At 44.6% G+C, this 21,069-nt stretch overlaps 1 protein-coding gene across 1 annotated transcript in view; it reads right to left on the bottom strand.

Annotated features, from left to right (window-relative positions):
• Positions 1-21,069, bottom strand: part of nrxn2a (neurexin 2a) — a 381,645-nt gene that overhangs the window by 319,276 nt on the left and 41,300 nt on the right. Inside the window, 2 exon segments of the mRNA XM_046317726.1 lie at positions 2,431-2,451; positions 14,699-16,235. Of these exon segments, the coding sequence (XP_046173682.1) occupies positions 2,431-2,451; positions 14,699-15,419 (742 nt within the window). The 5' untranslated portion in view covers positions 15,420-16,235.

The following is a 21,069-nucleotide window of genomic DNA, read 5'->3' as shown; positions in this document are numbered from 1 at the left end:
GGTAGACCAGGCTCCATGACGGACTGTAGACATGGGGGATTCCACAGACTCCTGGAGGCACTCTGGAGTTCCAACCACTTATAATCCAGGAGTTGTCATCACTAACCCACAGTACGAAAGCCCTCAGTGCAGACAAAATAAAAGCATTGAGGTTGCTATTTTTAAATGGGGTGTTGTTCACCGTTTTGTATAGGCAGCCATCTAGGTCCATTGATAGGGGACTACAAAGACTTACTGCTGGATGTCACATTGCATTGCCCCGGATAAAGCAAAAAGAGGAGATCCAGCTCAACACATCCTTTTTCAAGTGTCATCTTTGTTTTCATGCCTTGTTCACCGGGATGTGACACAGACTCCATGTCAAAGCCTTAATACAATAAAGACTCATTCCTTCTCTTTGCAGCATGTCATTTCATTTAACAACGCTCGCCTTTTGCTGTGAGCGTGGTCATAGCACCCTGGCTCATCACAAGGGAAATTAAGAGTGACTAGAAGCTGGGGTTGAAAGAGGACCCTTCTGGACTGACGCTTTCTACTCATCATCATCATCCCATGTAGGGCCTGGATGTAGGGCCTGGATGTAGGGCCTGGATGTAGGGCCTGGATGTAGGGCCTGGATGTAGGGCCTTGGATGTAGCCCTTCACATTACAACCAGCCCCTGCTTACGAATCAACTCTACCAGTCCACTGTTAGACACTGACAGTGCAGTGTTCCATAGGGATACACACAGAATAGTATGTTAGAATTAGTCAGGGAAACCATTTGGAATAGAATGATACCATGTGCATTCAAGCACACCAACATCCATAGCTACTGTACAGTACGCACAGTGCTGACTGTCAACACTCATTGCGAACTATGTGGATATCGTTGCATGCTGTAAAAATGTAACTGAAAATACCATTCATTCCTTCTGTGCAGTCATTTATAATACACAAATGTACAGAGCAACAGTATTAGATAACAGGTGTGGGTAGCTGGCTGTTCCGGTGAGCTGCAGCAGTGATTTCTAACATGCAGAGGCCCAGCGCACCCAGAGCATGGACCCAGAGCATGGAACCAGAGCATGGAACCAGAGCATGGACCCAGAGCATGGACCCAGAGCATGGAACCAGAGCATGGACCCAGAGCATGGAACCAGAGCATGGAACCAGAGCATGGACCCAGAGCATGGAACCAGAGCATGGACCCAGAGCATGGACCCAGAGCATGGAACCAGAGCATGGACCCAGAGCATGGACCCAGAGCATGGACCCAGAGCATGGAACCAGAGCATGGACCCAGAGCATGGACCCAGAGCATGGACCCAGAGCATGGACCCAGAGCATGGAACCAGAGCATGGACCCAGAGCATGGAACCAGAGCATGGACCCAGAGCATGGACCCAGAGCATGGACCCAGAGCATGGACCCCAGAGCATGGACCCAGAGCATGGACCCAGAGCATGGACCCAGAGCATGGACCCAGAGCATGGACCCAGAGCATGGAACCAGAGCATGGACCCAGAGCATGGAACCAGAGCATGGACCCAGAGCATGGACCCAGAGCATGGAACCAGAGCATGGACCCAGAGCATGGACCCAGAGCATGGACCCAGAGCATGGACCCAGAGCATGGACCCAGAGCATGGACCCCTGAGCCTGTTGGATTCTCTGGCACCACTACACCACCAGAGCTCCTCCTAACAGGCCTGATGGAAGTCTCTCACTGCACGATAACTCAGCTACACTGGGCTTCCCCACCTCCACGTTCAATCTTCATTTACAGTCTGACGAGCAATTATATTTGTTTTATTGTGATGTGGTTAAACAGACTGACAATGATCACATTATCAAAGACAAATAGTGTTTTCCTTCTAACAGCGACAAGTAATGCTGGCCGAAATATTTTCAGTCTGCAAGCAAAGCATTTCCATTAGTGTGTAATCAGTGCCAATCTTTTTACAGTGTGATATACTGCCTTGATGTCAATGGCTTGGGAATCAACAATCTTAATAGCTGGGTTCTTTTAGATGGTAGCTACAGTTAGCACAAAGCGCAGCACTGATCACTGAGATGATGACATCCCTACTGTGTGTGTGTCTGTTTGAGTCTGCAAGTCTCACAGAGAAAATCACTATATCAAAAAAGAAACGCAGACCCAATTTCAGACAATTAACTGTTGGGTTAAAGATAGCCGTTTGCTCTTCAAACGTTAATAGACAGCTAAATCCAAAGTCAGGGCAAAGTTACTGGACAGAGATGCCATGAAAAATGGCCCAGGAAAATGCAGCCTCCGAGTACATTATGTAGCACATCGGAGATATTCTAGAAAGAAGATGATAGTCAAGTAAGTCAAAGTGTGTTGCAGTGCAAACCACCCAAAATAACACTGTAGTTTGTTCAGCTCATAGTAGCAGAAAAAAACAAACAGAAGAAAAATGGTCTTACCTTCTACCGCTTTCTGGATAACTGTATGGAATCAGAGAAGACAGACAATCATTAGTATTGGTGACTGAAGCACATTCACAATCTATAAATGAATAAAGAGCAGCACCAAACAGTTAATGCTAATTATTCTGGGTTTATTTTATTTATTTATTTCACCTTTATTTAACCAGGTAGGCAAGTTGAGAACAAGTTCGCATTTACAATTGTGACCTTTAACTAAAACACATACAGTGGGCCTCTGTTATTACAACACATACAGTAGGCCTCTCTAATTACAACACATACAGTAGGCCTCTCTAATTACAACACATACAGTAGGCCCCTCAATACAACACATACAGTAGTCCTCTCTAATTACAACACATACAGTAGGCCTCTCTAATTACAACACATACAGTAGGCCTCTCTAATTACACCACATACAGTAGGCCTCTCTAATTACAACACATACAGTAGGCATCTCTAAATACAACACATACAGTAGGCCTCCTTAATTACAACACATACAGTAGGCCTCTCTAATTACAACACATACAGTAGGCCTCTCTAAATACAACACATACAGTAGGCCTCTCTAATTACAACACATACAGTAGGCCTCCTTAATTACAATACATACAGTAGGCCTCTCTAATTACAACACATACAGTAGACCTCTCTAATTACAACACATACAGTAGGCCTCTCTAATTACACCACATACAGTAGGCCTCTGTAATTACAACACATACAGTAAGACTGTTATTACAACACACACAGTAGGCCTCTCTAATTACAACACATACAGTAGACCTCTCTAATTACAACACATACAGTAGGCCTCTCTAATTACAACACATACAGTAGGCCTCTCTAATTACAACACATACAGTAGACCTCTGTAATTACAACACATACAGTAGGCCTCTCTAATTACAACACATACAGTAGACCTCTGTTATTACAACACATACAGTAGTCCTCTCTAATTACAACACATACAGTAAGACCTCTCTAATTACAACACATACAGTAGACCTCTCTAATTACAACACATACAGTAGGCCTCTCTAATTACAACACATACAGTAGACCTCTCTAATTACAACACATACAGTAGACCTCTCTAATTACAACACATACAGTAGGCCTCTCTAATTACAACACATACAGTAGGCCTCTCTAATTACACCACATAGAGTAGGCCTCTCTAATTACAACACATACAGTAGGACTCTGTAATTACAACACATACAGTAGGCCTCTCTAATTACAACACATACAGTAGGCCTCTAATTACAACACATACAGTAGGCCTCTCTAATTACAACACATACAGTAGGACTCTGTAATTACAACACATACAGTAGGCCTCTGTAATTACAACACATACAGTAGGCCTCTGTAATTACAACACATACAGTAGGCCTCTAATTACAACACATACAGTAGGCCTCTCTAATTACAACACATACAGTAGGACTCTGTAATTACAACACATACAGTAGGCCTCTGTAATTACAACACATACAGTAGGCCTCTCTAATTACAACACATACAGTAGGACTCTGTAATTACAACACATACAGTAGGCCTCTGTAATTACAACACATACAGTAGGCCTCTAATTACAACACATACAGTAGGCCTCTCCATAGACCGTTCTAATCTATACAATATCACTTCTAATAATGATCCTGATATGCAACACATACATTTAGTGGGCAATAGGCATCTCTTTAAAATACTAGCACATTTTAGCCCATATGTACTGTAATAAAGGCTGACACTGCTGTACTAAAGCAGTTTTATCAGAGGATCCCTCATAGCTCATACCTACATGGAGTTTATATTGGATATCTATGCTTTCGATGACGCACATTTACATGAGACAATCTACATTATGAGAACAGGATATGGTCTTCTGGGAAGGTTACGGCCGTATGTTAAATATGATTCACCCAGTCAAGCCTATAAATGCCATATCATTACATACCGATATACTGTTACAAGCATAGACAAATTACAAGCCAACAGAGTTAAAGACTCACCGACACTGACTCACAATGCACTCACACACACACACGCACGCACGCACACGCACGCACGCACGCACGCACACACACACACACACACACACACACACACACACACACACACACACACACACACACACACACACACACACACACACACACACACACACACACTGGGGAAATATTGTAAGTTATGAGGTCCCAACATAAAGTTCTCTGCGGGAACATTAATGAAAGAAATGATGGAATAACTCAATAACGGCAGGAGTGGAAACCTGATACAGTCTCTCAAAGGTTTGGAAGAGGCCCAACAGTTTCAATTCCACATGACTTTTACCACCATTCACCCCTGGTAGTTGATTAGCAATGCCTCTGAAGTAGTGGCCACAGAGATCCGAGACCACATCAACTCAATTCCCCTGTGACGACAGGAACCTACTGACGGCAACACACAGCCTCACCCAGACCTAGTGTGTAATGAAGCACGGAAAGCCCCAGATTGCCAAGCAATAAGTGTCTGCGGGGCGGATGTCAGAGTTGTCAGAGGAGGGAAGGTGGGAGTCAAGGAAGTGCTTTGCCTTGGTGATGAGTGAGTCACAGTTCCACTTCCTTGTTGGAGACTGCGATGCCATCGTGATAATGAGGGGAAAGAGGCTGAGAGCAATGCGTTGTGTCAAGATCCTGGGGCTCAAAGGAATCTATGATGCTAGCCCTTAAAGAGGCTATATGAATGCCAACATCACTTACTGGTTTAAAGACCAACGGATTGGATTGAATGGGAAAATTAAATGTATTCAGAGAGAAATTCATTTTCATTCACTACTACTTGAGGAAGGTAAATTCAATTTCCCCAAATTGTGATAGATAAAAAAATGAATAAATGTGGCTGTGTAATCTCACTTGAAAGGAGGAAGAAAATATTCAGAGAGAATCAGGCCACATTGTATATACTGTCTTCCAAACAGTGAAAAGATAACGTCTCTGTGCGTGAGCATATTACGGAGCACGGCCAACTGTCACTATAAATCATGAGAGTGCACAGGGTCCCAATGATGAGAGTTCAGATAAAGCTGAGTTGATGTCCCAGCACAGTGACTGATCTGCCTCAACATTAGGGCAACATCTTATACGGGTCAAAATGACTAATATTGGTGAGACTAAACTACAGAGTTACAGGATCACAAGTGACTTCGAGATTCAATGTAACCTTTAAAGATCCTGATACTCCACATGTATCAGTCCAGAGCTTCACTTTCATTCATCCAGATAATAGACATGACAAACTGATAACTCAGTTACAAGGTTTCTGATAAATAACCTCCACTGAATGTGGTCCAACTAATGCTTCCAGTCTTCTGTTCTGAAAAAAAAAACAAATCCATAAATAGCTAGAATGATTAAGTTCTGAGAAAATGAAAGCCCTATGACTCAGCTAAACAAAATTCTAGGGCTAGAATCCAGATTCCTTAAAGGACAACTGGGCTTTGTGTTCCGTCAAGCCTTCTCACAATGAGACAGACAGAGGCATTAGTCCTGCTTTCTAATTGTAATCCAATTGATGTGTGCAGCTCATAGAAGTGAAATACAGTACGCAGCTTTATGGAATAGTGAGAGTTGGCAGAATAAATTCAACATATGACGGTGGTGGAAGCTTGACAAGAAGTGAGATACGCTGAGTTAATGGAAAATATAGGGTTGAATATAACCAACAGACCCAACCAGGCAAATGTTGAAGAAATATATGGAGAGGTCCGTATATCTTTTAATCTTCACTTGTTTACTTTGGCTTTAAACTTGGCACAATAGTAAAGGCCACGATGGAGTTGAATGCCAGTTATAGCTTAAACTGCCAGAGGCAATTTAACGTTAACAAGCAATTTCTCTGTCACTGTGAAACTCATTATGGCTCGAAGAACATTTGAAAGAGCTTGAAGACAACTACAAGTGTTCCAAATGTAGGGTTCAAGCTGGGCCAATACCTTGTCAGACGTTACTTGTGTTATTGATTTCTTAACATTTCAAAAAGAGGAAGGTCCATTTAAAGTTGGTACAAACGAGGGACAAAGGTTTGTGAGTAGTGATTTTTTTGGATGGGTGTCTCGCATCAACTACTAGAGACAGTGTGTATGCCAATCAGTGACCCCTGGTGAGCTTGTTTCTATGCCGTTCAACCATATTGGAATAAATCAAAAACGTGGGATTTGATTGGACACTTTGATCAATGCTACATGGCACAAAAATATCCAGAAAACATTTTAAAGTAGGAGTTTATTCAGCTAATCAAACCCACCACCCTGGTCTGTGCGTATACTGAACATATTTTTTTCCATAGAGGAGTCAGGCTATAACAACTAACAACTCGGTCATCTTTGTTGGTTGTAAAATCAACCCTTCCATGCTCCAATAAATTGCTTTTTTATTGAAATGAAAATTGACATTTAGATTCATCTCCTGCAGGCAGACAAAGACAGTATCTAATACTGAATGACCTTGAGCAAACACAATACCCAATGTGTCGACACAGACAACATATTCAACTCAAAGTGACTTCTGAGACACACCGAAGAGCTTTCATTGAATGAGAGGAATGCTATACACATACCCACATATGTGTTTGAACTAGGAAAGCTTCTCTCGAGAGCTTGCTTTTTCCTCAACCATGTCTCTAAGAACAATCGGGCGAGAGCAGGACAGGACATGGGTTTAAGTTGCTGTCATAACTATTTTAAAATAAAGTGCTACATAACAATAAAGACTACTCTATGACAAAAAACAACATCTGGTGTGAGGACAATGCCCAACATTAATGATGTCCCATGTGAGGACAAGCAACTACATTACTTGAAGACACAATACATTCCAAATCCCTTCAAGTTAATCATTGGGCTAACAGTTCACTTGTTAACCATCTTATACACCTCATAATGATGTATTCTACTGATGTCTGCTCTCTACGATTCAGACTGCAGTGCCGAAGATTGGCTCTGTCAGGTAACCTCTATAACAGCAACAGTTTGTGCATACTACATCCGTGTAAAACTCCCCTACTCATAATATACGGTGCCCCTACTCATACCTGTCACGTTCTGTGTGTTTTCCTTGTTTTAGTGTTGGTCAGGACGTGAGCTGGGTGGGCATTCTATGTTGTGTGTCTGGTTTGTCTATTTCTATGTTTGGCCTGATATGGTTCTCAATCAGAGGCAGGTGTTAGTCATTGTCTCTGATTGTGAACCATATTTAGGTAGCCTGTTTTGTGTTGGGTTCTGTGGGTGATTGTTCCTGTCTTTGTGGCACCAGATAGGACTGGTTTGGTTTTTTCACATTTCTTGTTTTGTAGATTGTTGTACTTTCATCTTTATTAAAGATGCACAAAACTAACCATGCTGCATTTTGGTCCGCCTCTCTTTCCCCAGAAGAAAACCGTTACAGAATCACCCACCAACCAAGGACCAAGCGGTGTGGTAAACAGAGGCAGCATCAACAGCAGCAGCAGGAGAAGCGACAGGTGCAGCAGGAGCAACAGCAGCAGCAGCAAAGGCAGCAGCAGGAGAAGCAACAGAGGCAGCAGCAGCAGTGGGAGAGGCTGCACTATTTGGAGAAATGGACTTGGGAGGAGATCCTTGACGGGAAAGGACCCTGGGCAGAGCCAGGGGAATATTGCCGCCCCAAAGCTGAGCTGGAGGCAGCGAAAGCAGAGAGGCGGCATTATAAGGAGCTAGCAGAGCGGCTGGAAGCCTGAGAGGCACCCCCAAAAATGTATTGGGGGGAACAGGGAGAGTGTGGCAGAGTCAGGAGCCAGTACTGAGCCAACTCCCCCTGTTTACCGTAAGGAGCCATGGATGTTATCGGAGCTATTAGCGAAGCTGAGGGCTGAGTCTGAGAGGGTCGAGGAGTTATTGGACAGAATGGAGGAGAGTGAATGGATGGGAGATGAGGAGACACTCGAGGAGGTGTTAATAGAATTGGGGGAGTGTGAAGAGAGAGAGCAGTTGATTTGGCGTAGTATGCAAGGCATTCGCCCTGAGGTGTGTCCCCAGCCCGGTACCACCAGTGCCGGCACCCCGCACCAGGCTGTCTCTCGGTCCCAGAGGCGCCAGAGCCCCTCGGTCCCAGAGGCGCCAGAGCCCCTCGGTCCCAGAGGCGCCAGAGCCCCTCGGTCCCAGAGGCGCCAGAGCCCCTCGGTCCCAGAGGCGCCAGAGCCCCTCGGTCCCAGAGGCGCCAGAGCCCCTCGGTCCCAGAGGCGCCAGAGCCCCTCGGTCCCAGAGGCGCCAGAGCCCCTCGGTCCCAGAGGCGCCAGAGCCCCTCGGTCCCAGAGGCGCCAGAGCCCCTCGGTCCCAGAGGCGCCAGAGCCCCTCGGTCCCAGAGGCGCCAGAGCCCCTCGGGCCAGAGGCGCCAGAGCCCCTCGGCCCAGCACTGCCAGAGCCTTCCTCTCCAGCGCCACCAGTCTGCCCAGCGCCGCCAGGTGCCGCCAGTCTGCCAGGATCCGCCGGAGCCGCCAGTCTGCCAGAATCAGTTGGATCCGCCATTCAGCCAGGATCCGCCAGTCAGCCAGGATCTGCCGGAACCACCAGTCAGCCAGGATCTGCCGGAACCACCAATCAGCCAGGATCTGCCGGAACCACCAGTCAGCCAGGATCTGCTAGATTCGTCAACCTTCCTGAGCTTCCCCTCAGTCCCGAGCTGCCCCTCAGTCTAGTGGGTGCCCGTTGTTAGGGTTCCTAGGCCAAGGTAAGCAGCGAGGGTCGCCACTCAAGGGACGCTAAGGAGGTGGACTAAGGCAATTATGGGGGGGGGTCCATGTCCAGCGCCAGAGCCGCCACCGCGGACAGATGCCCACCTAGACCCTCTCCTATAGGTTTAGGTTGTGCGTTCGGAGTCCGCATCTGGGGGGGGGTTAGTACTGTCACGTTCTGACCATCAGTCGTGTGTGGTTTCCTTGTTTTAGTGTTGGTCAGGAAGTGAGCTGGGTGGGCATTCTATGTTGTGTGTCTGGTTTGTCTATTTCTATGTTTGGCCTGATCTGGTTCTCAATCAGAGGCAGGTGTTAGTCATTGTCTCTGATTGGGAACAATATTTAGGTAGCCTGTTTGTGTTGGGTTTTGTGGGTGATTGTTCCTGTGTTTGTGGCACCAGATAGGACTGTTTTGGTTTTTTTCACGTTTCTTGTTTTGTAGATTGTTGTACTTTCATCTTTATTAAAGATTCACAAAACTAATCACGCTGCATTTTGGTCCGCCTCTTTCCCCAGAAGAAAACCGTTACAATACCCCTTGACATATTCCACATTTTGTTGTGCTACAGCCTGAATTCAAAATTGATTAAATAGATTTCTCACTATTTACATACAATGCCCCAAAATGACAAAGTGAAAACATGTTTTTAGATATTTATTCAAATGAAATACATAACTAATTTAAATAAGTATTCACACCCCTTTGCTATGACACTCCAAACTGAGCTCAGGTTCCTTTGATCATCCTTGAGACGTCACTACAACTTCATTGGAGTCCACTTGTGGCCAATTCAATTGTTTCGACATGATTTATTTTGAATGAAACAAATGTCTATAGAAGATCCCACAGTTGAGAGTACTTGTCAGAGCAGAAACTATACCATGAAGTCCAAAGAACCGTCCGTAGATCTCTGAGGGAACTGTGAGGCGCATATCTGGGGAAGGGTTTAACGCAACTTCTATAGTGTTGAAAGTTTCCGAGAGCACAGTGGTCTTCATCATTGGGAAATCGAAAATATATGGAACTAGACAAAACTGCCTAGAGCTGGCCATCTAACCAAACCGGGCAAGATGGGTGACCAAGAACCCAATGACTTTTCACCAATCTGAACTGTATGGGAGAGTGTCCAGATGGAAGCCACTCCTGAGAAAAAGGCAAATGACATCACAAATGGTGTTTGCAAATAGGCATGTGACAGACTGAGAGCATTAGGCAAAAGATGATGTGGTCTGACGAGACAACAAATTAACTCTTTGGCCTGAATGCAAAGCACTGTGTTTAGAGAACCAGGCACGGCTCATCACCCGTCTAACACCATCCCTACCATAAGGCATGGTGGTGGCAGCATCATGCTATGGGGATGCTTTTCAGCGGCACGGACTGGGAGACTGGTAAGGATAGAGGGAACAATGAATGGAGCCAAATACAGGCCGATCCTGCTTCAGAATGCAAACACCCTTAGACTGGGGTGAAGATTTACATTCCAACAGGACAATGACCCCGAGCATACAGCCAAAACAATGCTGGATTGGCTTCAGAACAAGTGTGTGAAAGTCCTTTAGTGGCACAGCGAAAGCCCAGACTTGAATACCATTGAAAATCTGTGGAAAGGCTTAAAGATTTCTGTTCACCGCCGCTCCCCATCGAACTTAACAGAGCTTGTGAAACTCTGCAAGGAAGAAAAGGAGAAAATCCCAAAATCCAGATGTGCAAAGCTGATACAGACATGCCCAAAACGACTCAAAGCTGATACAGACATGCCCAAAACGACTCAAAGCTGATACAGACATGCCCAAAACGACTCAAAGCTGATACAGACATGCCCAAAACGACTCAAAGCTGATACAGACATGCCCAAAACGACTCAAAGCTGATACAGACATGCCCAAAACGACTCAAAGCTGATACAGACATGCCCAAAACGACTCAAAGCTGATACAGACATGCCCAAAACGACTCAAAGCTGATACAGACATGCCCAAAACGACTCAAAGCTGATACAGACATGCCCAAAACGACTCAAAGCTGATACAGACATGCCCAAAACGACTCAAAGCTGATACAGACATGCCCAAAACGATTCAAAGCTGATACAGACATGCCCAAAACAGACATGCCCAAAGCTGATACAGACATGCCCAAAACGACTCAAAGCTGATACAGACATGCCCAAAACGACTCAAAGCTGATACAGACATGCCCAAAACGACTCAAAGCTGATACAGACATGCCCAAAACGACTCAAAGCTGATACAGACATGCCCAAAAATGACTCAAAGCTGTAATCTCTGCCAAAGGTGCTTCTACAAAGTATTCAGTCAGGGTTGTGAATACTTATGTAAAAAATGTATTTCTGTATTTCATTTTCAATAAATGTGAGAGAGGAAAATTGTAAAACATGTTTTCACTTTGTCATTATGGGGCAATGTGTGGAGATGGTTGAGAAAACCATATATTAATACATTTTGAATTCAGGCGGTAACTCAACATGTGGAATAAGTCAAGGGGCATGAATAAAAAATATAAAACAGAGTTTCCTACATAGCTTCCATGTCAGGAGACACAAAACGGTTTCAAATGTCAGTAGGTCAAGGCCAGCAGTGCATCAGAGAGGGATGGATAGCAGAATGAGTGGATTTGAATGGGAGCAGAGCAGGCATACAGATTCTCCATGTCTTTGCAACAGAGTACATGAGTGTATCCCCATTCCCTGGATTGGCTGGCAAATGAGGCGTGTGTCAGAGGGAGACGTGCATACAGCAGTCTGATTTACGTCGCTGTCCTACTTCTCCTCACTGGTGAGGAGCGCTGTAATCGACTTTGACCCTCCTCTTGGCCCTGGGGGTAAAGGTTAGTCCAGATACATTTGAGAGAGATGACTGGGCCAATGAGGCTCTGTAATGACCACGTGATTTCTTGACCGATGCATGGTCTTGGAATGGCTACAAATTCAAAATCTTTGCTCCTTTGAGCTCTGTCAGAATTCAGCGGATACACTTAGGTTGGAGTCATTAAAACTTGTTTTTCAACCACTCCACAAATTGCTTGTTAACAAACTATAGTTTTGGCAAGTCGGTTAGGACATCTACTTTGTGCATGACAAGTCATTTTTCCAACAATTGTTAACAGACATATTATTTCACTTATAATTCACTGTATCACAATTCCAGTGGGTCAGAAGTTTACATACACTAAGTTGACTGTGCCTTTAAACAGCTTGGAACATTCCAGAAAATGATGTCATGGCTTCAAAAGCTTCTGATAGGCTAATTGACATCATTGTGAAGATGCTGGAGGAAACGGGTACAAAAGTATCTATATCCACAGTAAAATGAATTCTACATCAACATAACCTGACAGGCCGATCAGCAAGGAAGAAGCCACTGCTCTTCAAACCGCCATAAAAAAGCCAGACTACGGTTTGCAACTGCACATGGGGACAAAGATTGTACTTTTTGGAGAAATGTCTTCTCGTTTGATGAAACAAAAATAGAACTGTTTGGCCAGTTTGGAGGAAAAAGGGGGAGGCTTACAAGCCGAAGAACACCATCTCACCCGAAGAACACCATCTCACCCGTGAAGCACGTCGTTTTCATTTCAAGTTAAGTGTACTGTTAGCTAGCTAGTTAACATTAGCTGTTTGGATCGCTAGCTAACGTTACGTGTATGATCTGTGTAGTAATATTATTTGTATTTCAGAAGAATTTGCTTTGCTTCTTATAGCCTAATGATAACTAGCTAATGTTGAACCTGGTTGGTTAACTCCCTGCAGATTCATCCATGGTAATAACGTCATGAGTTGGGATTATAGTTCCTTGCTTAGCTAGCTAGCTACATGTCTTAATAAAAGACAACTATGCAAGTATCCATATCAATAGGGCGAGTAAAATGGTCAGAGTGAGCTCTTCTCTCATTTGTGTCTGGAAGTAGCTAACAAGCTCTCCAACATTAGCCAGTTAGCTTGGGTGTTTGACTGCAGTTGTTAGGTCAGCTAGCTAACGTTACGTGTACGATCTGTGTAGTAATATTATTCATATCTCAGAGCCATTTGCTTTTCTATTTATAGCCTAATGTTAGATAGCTTGCTAACATTGAACCTGGTTGGTTAGCGACCTGCAGATTCATGAAGGGCAGTAACATTATGAGTTGGGATTATGGTTCATTGTTTAGTTAGCTAGCTACATATCTTAACAAAAGACTCCACTATGCAACCCTTAAGCTTTAGCCCCACCCATCTCTTTAAGAGGGTGGGAACGATGCTGAATGGGTGTAGACAAAGAAGAGGTCTCCAGTACGTGTACAAAATATTCAAAGGCAATTTTCTCGAAAGTGAGGTTACAAGTTCCTTAACTTTCAAAGCAGAACTACTTTCCCATTGTTCCTCAACTGTAGGGTATGCATTTTCCAGCTCAGAGTCTCTACTTTTATCCAATCTAAAAAACACAATTTAAAATTTTGCTACGGAAGACCGAATCGAGTGGGCTGGTCACAAATGTATTATTTGTACATTTCTTATAAGTCATATTTCTTTATCATGTCTTGTTATCTTTTATCTCTTTCTCTCTCTCTCATAGCTTTTGGCTTGCCTGATTTTATATTCTAGGTGACAAATATTGTCTGCAGTCAAAGTGTGACACCACATTGGTATTCTACTGTAGGTCTCTATTTAGAAATAAAAAAAGGTGCAGTTTCAGCTCACATAGAAGCCGCCCTCTGTGGATCCGAACACAAAGGGAACTGTGGAGGTAGTGGGGGAAGGGTCTAAACCTGATGCAGGCAGTGGATGACAGCCATGGCCATGTTATACTTGGGCATGGAACCAGTTAGCCCTGGGTGTATTGATCACTCTGAGGTGAGCATTTAGCCTATTGTTGAAATGTCATTATGTTGCAATAAGCTACAGTATTCTGTTCCCATGGTAGCAGATATCTAGTATCAGGTAACAGCATGGGTTTAGAATGATGAACGGTAACGCCATTATGAAATGACATGATATTAATTGACATTCTGAAAGGATCAGAACAAGTCAACTTTTTATTTCTATGAAAGCATTCCCTTACACTCAGTAGGGGACTTCTACTAGCATGAGGTTTCCACCCTGCAGTATATGAGAATGGTAGCAGTAGAAGAAAATGTCTGGGTGGAGGCTTGTAGATTTGCTTATTTCCCTTCAGCCATGAAACAGTCATCCACAAATGAGTTACGTGGGCCTAGCTAAACTCAGACAAAACCTCATCATAATCAACCGCCTATCCAACAATCTCAGTCAAACCCCCTAAGCATTCAGAAACAGAGCATCAAGCTGCGCTGAAATGTAGATAAACACAACTCTCCCACAAATAATTTATTAAAATGAAAATCTGTTCAGATAATGGCTCGGAATTACAAGTAAACCCCGAAGGAATCCCTCAAAAACCATCATTTAACTTCACAAAGCAATCAGTTTTACTGCTAAGGCATTCAAATGGAAAAACAGGCCCTTTCCAAAAACTCATTCAGCTCATTTTGTATTTGGCTCACCTTCATGGCAGTAGTTTCCCTTGTATCCAGTGTCGGTGCAGTCACAGAGGACCTCTCCCTGTTGGATGGAGCAGAGGCCTCTGTTGCTGCAGGGGTTCTGTTTAATGCACAGGTATTCCAAATCATTCTGAACACCCTGGCCATCCAGGAGCACGGGGAGGGTCTCCCCCAGCTTTAGGTTGGTGATCAGGCCCTGGAAGGGTGGCTCATATTTGACGGTGCTGGACGTGAGGGCAGATAGGCGAACATCTGGAGAAATGCCGCCTACGTAAAGGTCGCTAGCCACCACCATCTCACTCCTCTTGGACTTGACCTCGGCCACCTTGCCCTCGTTGTCCACCACCAGGCTGGTCTCTCGGTAGTTACGGGTGAGCAGCACGCGGTGCCAGCGCTGGTCGTTGACACGAGTCTCCGTGTGCAGGGAGGCCGGCTCAGCACAGTGGATGGTGAAGCGAAGATGCAGCCGGCCGTCTGCAATCAGAAGCTCCAGGAAGTCACAGTTCCCTCCGTCGTCCAGGTAGAGCACCAGGGCCTTGCTGATGTTGGTCTTCAGAGCGAAGCTCAGCTGGCCTGTGGCCTTGGCTTCCCAGTGGCCGTACCGTGCCCACTGACCAGGGACTCCCTCGTACTCCAAGGCCGTGGCCATGACTGTCAACAGCAGCCCAGTCAATAGCAGGGGCCACACGGCCCGAACTTCACACCTCCCCTGTCTGCTTATCATCTTCCACTTCTGACCCTAATCCCTCGAACTACGTCTCGTTGCTTTTAATCCACTACCGCTGGGAGAGAGGCCGAAATGATCTCCAGTCTACACTGTTGTTGTGTTTTCCCTAAAGGGTACAGCAATAATATGATTCAAATTCTTCTCTTTAGCTTTGCCTCTCTATCCTGATTCTCTTCTTAGCCTCTCCATTGAGTGGAAAAATTGGGAATTCTGTCACCTGTTATCCAGTGAAGCGGCTACAATAACGTTCTGGTGATATCATAGAATCCATATGTTTTGGAATCTAGGAACTAGCACTAAACATTTAAGAATCTAGGTACTAGCACTAAACATTTAAGAATCTAGGTACTAGCACTAAACATTTAAGAATCTAGGTACTAGCACTAAACATTTAAGAATCTAGGAACTAGCACATACTGTAGCCTACACTTAGGAATTTTGGAACTAGCACATAGCCTAGTTTTAGGAATCTAGGAACTAGCATATAGCCTAGGTTTAGGAATCTAGGAACTAGCATATAGCCTAGGTTTAGGAATCTCGGACCTAGAACATTCGTCTAGGAGTCTAGGAACTAGTACATTTACAAAACCAAGTGAAGTGGTGATCGTTGCAGAATGTTGAAGTGTGGTAGTTGGGTCAGAAAAAATACAAAACTAATTCAAGGTTCTCTGTTCCTCTTCCCCTCCCTCATAAACCAAATATCCTGGCCTCCTTCCAGCTGCAGTCCTGTCCAGTCCAGTCTCCAGGAGTTAGCTAGGCACAGAGCCAAGCAGAAACAGGTGCAAGCGCCATCTTCCTTAGTGTCCCATTGCTCTGGAACACACACAAGAAGACTATGTTATTTGGTGAGAAATAAAAGATAATTGACTGCGTAGCATCATATTAAAACTCCTGCCGCTGGAGCTTTCTAATCTACTGAAGTTGCGTAATCATATAACCAAGATAATGACGTAACATAATACATTGTAAAAATTGAAGCTTTATCATTTTACACTGAACAGAAATATAAACCCAACATGTAAAGTGTTGGTCCCATGTTTCATGAGCTGAAATAAAAGATCCCAGAAATGTTCCACACGCATAAAAAGCTGATTTCCCTGAAAATTTGTGCACAAATTTGTTTACATCCCTGTTACTGAGCATTTCTCAGTAACAGGTGTGGCATATCAAGAAGCTGATTAAACAGCATGATCATCACACAGGTGAGGGGCAATAAAAGGCCACCAAAATTAGCATTTTTTGTCACACAACACAATGCCACAGATGGTGCAAGTTTGAGGAAGTGTGCAATTGGCATGGCAGGAATGTCCACCAGAGCTGTTGAGGGATAATTGAATGTTCATTTCTCTACCATAAACCACCTAGAAAATTTGGCAGTACTTCCAACCGGCCTCAGAACCGCAGACCACATGTATGGCGTCATGTGGGCGAGTGTCACTGTTGTGAACACAGTGTCACAAGGTGGCGGTGGGGTTATGGCATGAGCAGGCATACACTATGGACAATGTACACAATTGCATTTTATCTATGGCAATTTGAATGGACAGAAATACCGTGATGAGATCCTGAAGCCCATTGTGAGGCCCATCTTTTTTAAAGGTATCTGTGACCAACAGTCATGTGAAAACCATAGATTAGGACCTAATGAATTTATTTAAATTGACTGATTTCCTCATATGAACTGTAACTCAGTAAACTATTTGAAATTGTTGCATTTTGTGTTTATATTTTTGTTGAGTATATAATAACACATGTTATTATATAAATGTATGTTTTTTATGCTCTGAAGCTATGTAAATCAAATAATTAAATAATGACATTAAAACAAATCATTAAAATATAACACATGTTATTATATAAATGTATGTTTTTTATGCTCTGAAGCTATGTAAATCAAATAATTAAATAATGACATTAAAACAAATCATTAAAATATGACACATAAAAAGAAAGAAAAAAAGAGAGAGAGAGAGAGAGAGAGAGAGAGAGAGAGATGCATTATTTATTAGTCCCCTGGCAGACACAGAAGAGAACCCAGAGAGGCATGGGAGGAAAGGTTGCTTTAGTTAGAGAGCAATGGAGGCTTGGAGGGTAGGATGAGACTCTGTGCTTCTCGATCACATCAATAGGGTTTGGAAGCTTCGTTGATATCACTATGGATAGTATGTCGACGGAGAGAGAGAAGAGCGAGTGAGAGATACGAGAGAGGGGAGAGAGAGCAGATTGCTGTGTTCATTTTGGTGCATCTAATCAAATATGAAATGTATTTTTAGCAAGATTACCATTGTGTGCTGTAACTTTTCTCAAACGTCAGAAACACTGGGTGACATGAGGGAGAAAGTCTCAAATGTGCAGTGCTCTCAGATTAGCTTCATCAGGATGGCCCTGCTGTTGTCACTTTCCAGTGCTTCTGTGTCCTTGAATGTAAATTCCAACAGAAGTTCTCTTGCATAAATGAGAATAACAGTCAAGTCCCGTCAGTTATCTGCTAATAGATAGATAAAAATAGATATAAGAGGAAGGTGAAACATTCCTCTTTCATATATCAACCTGAGAACAACAGTACACACAATAACAAACTGTTTTCCCTGTCTCTATTACTTCAGTAAAAAGCTAAAGGTTGGGGCTGGACCAATGCAAACACTCTCAAGTTCATAGAAATATGACTCACCATCTATAATATGAAATGTAAAGTTAACCATGTTTTGAAGCTATTTAGTGTTTGTTTACATTTACTTTGTTTACAAACATACAAACAACTATATTTGGGGTTCTGATAGGGTACGGCAGCTGAACTAAGCTCATGAGGCATTTATACACTGTATTTTTCAAGAATCAATGGGTACATATCAATAATTTCTAAGTGCAACAATGGATGTAGGAACTGCAGATTGCTCCTTTAATATAATAAAAAAATACCCACTTTCAATGAGCACAATTATAGTCAATAAGACAGCGTGTTGTCGTAGTCCCCCTCACCACTCCATCTAATAACCTAGATCAAATCATCTTCATTCAAAACACTTCTATTCACCTCTCTCATCAACCAAACCAGAAAGTGCTAAAGACTGCATGTCTTTTCAGACAAATCAGTGTATGTCTGCCTCCAGGAAAGCAACTGCAGAATCAAAGAAGCTAATTGCCTTTTGGATTACCTGCTGAATTGCTGTGGCCAGTTTGGGTGGAGGCATTATGCCCTGCGGAACACAAATCTCTCAGCTCTTGAGGATAATGAAACAGCCCAGGACCCTTGCATGTTGAATCGTCACTTGAAAAAAGAAAAGGTCTTGTGACCTCCTCAGTTTATGTATCTACAAATAACTTGGTAACACACCCGAATCAAAACCAGGGGTCATTGATACCAATCGATTGCAGAATCAAAGACACTGAATATATAGAGTGCAGATAGGGGTTACAGCAGGACTGAAACCAACACATCGACAACCCTTTGCATTTGTTATGTTATGGATATAAAATGATATTTACTTGTTGCTAGCCTGAGGTATCTCCACACAGAAGGCTCCAGGTCAGACAAAGCACGAAGCCCAGCACCATCAAACATCTCTCCTCCTAGCTAGACAACAAGGATGAAGCTGAGGCTTAGAGGGCAGAAAGATATGTGTGGAGAAAACAGCGGAGAGTAATGAGCCCAACCTGTTCTGTTTACAGTCCAGGGAAGACCCTCTCCAGACCGGCTTTGAGCTGGATAATTCTCCGTCTCTGAGAGGAGAGGTGCGACGACAGGCTGGATAACATGTTGCAATGCAGCACTAATGCAAATGATCTATCAGACACCAGAGACCAGACTTAACTACATTTACGAGTGGCATTTATAACATCAACAATTATAAAAGGATTTAAAAAATTAAGATCATTAACAAGTCATATCACACAAACAACCTTTTGTGCAAGGGAATGTTAAATGACCTAGCAGGAATACAAAGACAAACCATTGTCCTGCCGACCCACTCTATGTGTCTGAATACAGTCGGAATAAAGTGAATAATATTTGTCTCTCCCTCACTCGGACTATGGCTGTGTTGGGAGGAAAGGGCAGCTATCCTCTCAGATGTGTCAGAGTGGTGCAGGTACAGAGCAGCCCTCTCCGCTGCCCTTCACTTCTGAACGTTACCTCTGACTCCAGTGTTGCATCAGGGCTCTCTAACTCACTGAACATACAGGAGGCTGGGTGATGGTGGGGAACCTGGGCTGCTTCTGAAATGGCATAGTTCATTACATGGGGAATAGGGTGCCATTTCAGAGGCAGCCTGGGGGTTTCAAAGCTCAAATGGGGAAAGATTAAGGCTTATGTCTTTATTTTATTTGTTGAAGTGTATGGAGGAGGGGATGAGGGGCAGTGTAGTGTGTGGAGGAGGGGATGAGGGGCAGTGTAGTGTGTGGAGGAGGGGATGAGGGGCAGTGTAGTGTGTGGAGGAGAGGATGAGGGGCAGTGTAGTGTGTGGAGGAGGGGATGAGGGGCAGTGTAGTGTGTGGAGGAGGGGATGAGGGGCAGTGTAGTGTGTGGAGGAGGGGATGAGGGGCAGTGTAGTGTGTGGAGGAGGGGATGAGGGGCAGTGTAGTGTGTGGAGGAGGGGATGAGGGGCAGTGTAGTGTGTGGAGGAGGGGATGAGGGGCAGTGTAGTGTGTGGAGGAGGGGATGAGGGGCAGTGTAGTGTGTGGAGGAGGGGATGAGGGGCAGTGTAGTGTGTGGAGGAGGGGATGAGGGGCAGTGTAGTGTGTGATGGAGGAGGGGATGAGGGGCAGTGTAGTGTGTGGAGGAGGGGATGAGGGGCAGTGTAGTGTGTGGAGGAGGGGATGAGGGGCAGTGTAAACGTATGGAGGAGGAGATGAGGGGCAGTGTAGTGTGTGGAGGAGGGGTGTGTGGAGGAGGGGATGAGGGGGCAGTGTAAATGAGGGTATGGAGGAGGAGATGAGGGGCAGTGTAGTGTGCGGAGGAGGGGATGAGGGGCAGTGTAAACGTATGGAGGAGGAGATGAGGGGCAGTGTAGTGTGCAGAGGAGGGGATGAGGGGCAGTGTAAACGTATGGAGGAGGAGATGAGGGGCAGTGTAAACGTAGGGAGGAGGAGATGAGGGGCAGTGTAAACGTAGGGAGGAGGAGATGAGGGGCAGTGCAGTGTAAACGTATGGGGAGGGGGAGGAGATGATGAGGGCAGTGTAAATGAGGGGCGTAGTGTGTGGGGAGGAAGAGATGAGGGGCAGTGTAAACGTAGGGAGGAGGAGATGAGGGGCAGTGTAGTGTGTGGAGGAGGTGATGAGGGGCAGTGTAAACGTATGGAGGAGGGGATGAGGGGCAGTGTAAACGTAGGGAAGAGGAGATGAGGGGCAGTGTAAACGTAGGGAAGAGGAGATGAGGGGCAGTATAAACGTAGGGAGGAGCAGATGAGGGGCAGTGTAAACGTAGGGGGAAGAGGAGATGATGGGGCAGTGTAAACGTAGGGAAGAGGAGATGAGGGGCAGTGTACGTAGGGAGGAACGATGAGGGGCAGTGTAAAAGGGAGGAGATGAGGGGCAGTGTAAACGTAGGGAGGAGGAGATGAGGGGCAGTGTAAACGTAGGGAAGAGGAGATGAGGGGCAGTGTAAACGTAGGGAGGAGGGGATGAGGGGCAGTGTAAACGTAGGGAAGA

The sequence above is a fragment of the Oncorhynchus gorbuscha genome, linkage group LG20 (assembly GCF_021184085.1).
Source record: "Oncorhynchus gorbuscha isolate QuinsamMale2020 ecotype Even-year linkage group LG20, OgorEven_v1.0, whole genome shotgun sequence".
Lineage (NCBI taxonomy): Eukaryota > Metazoa > Chordata > Actinopteri > Salmoniformes > Salmonidae > Oncorhynchus > Oncorhynchus gorbuscha.
Note: the sequence above shows the minus strand (reverse complement) of the source record. Positions and strands in the feature narration are given on the sequence as shown.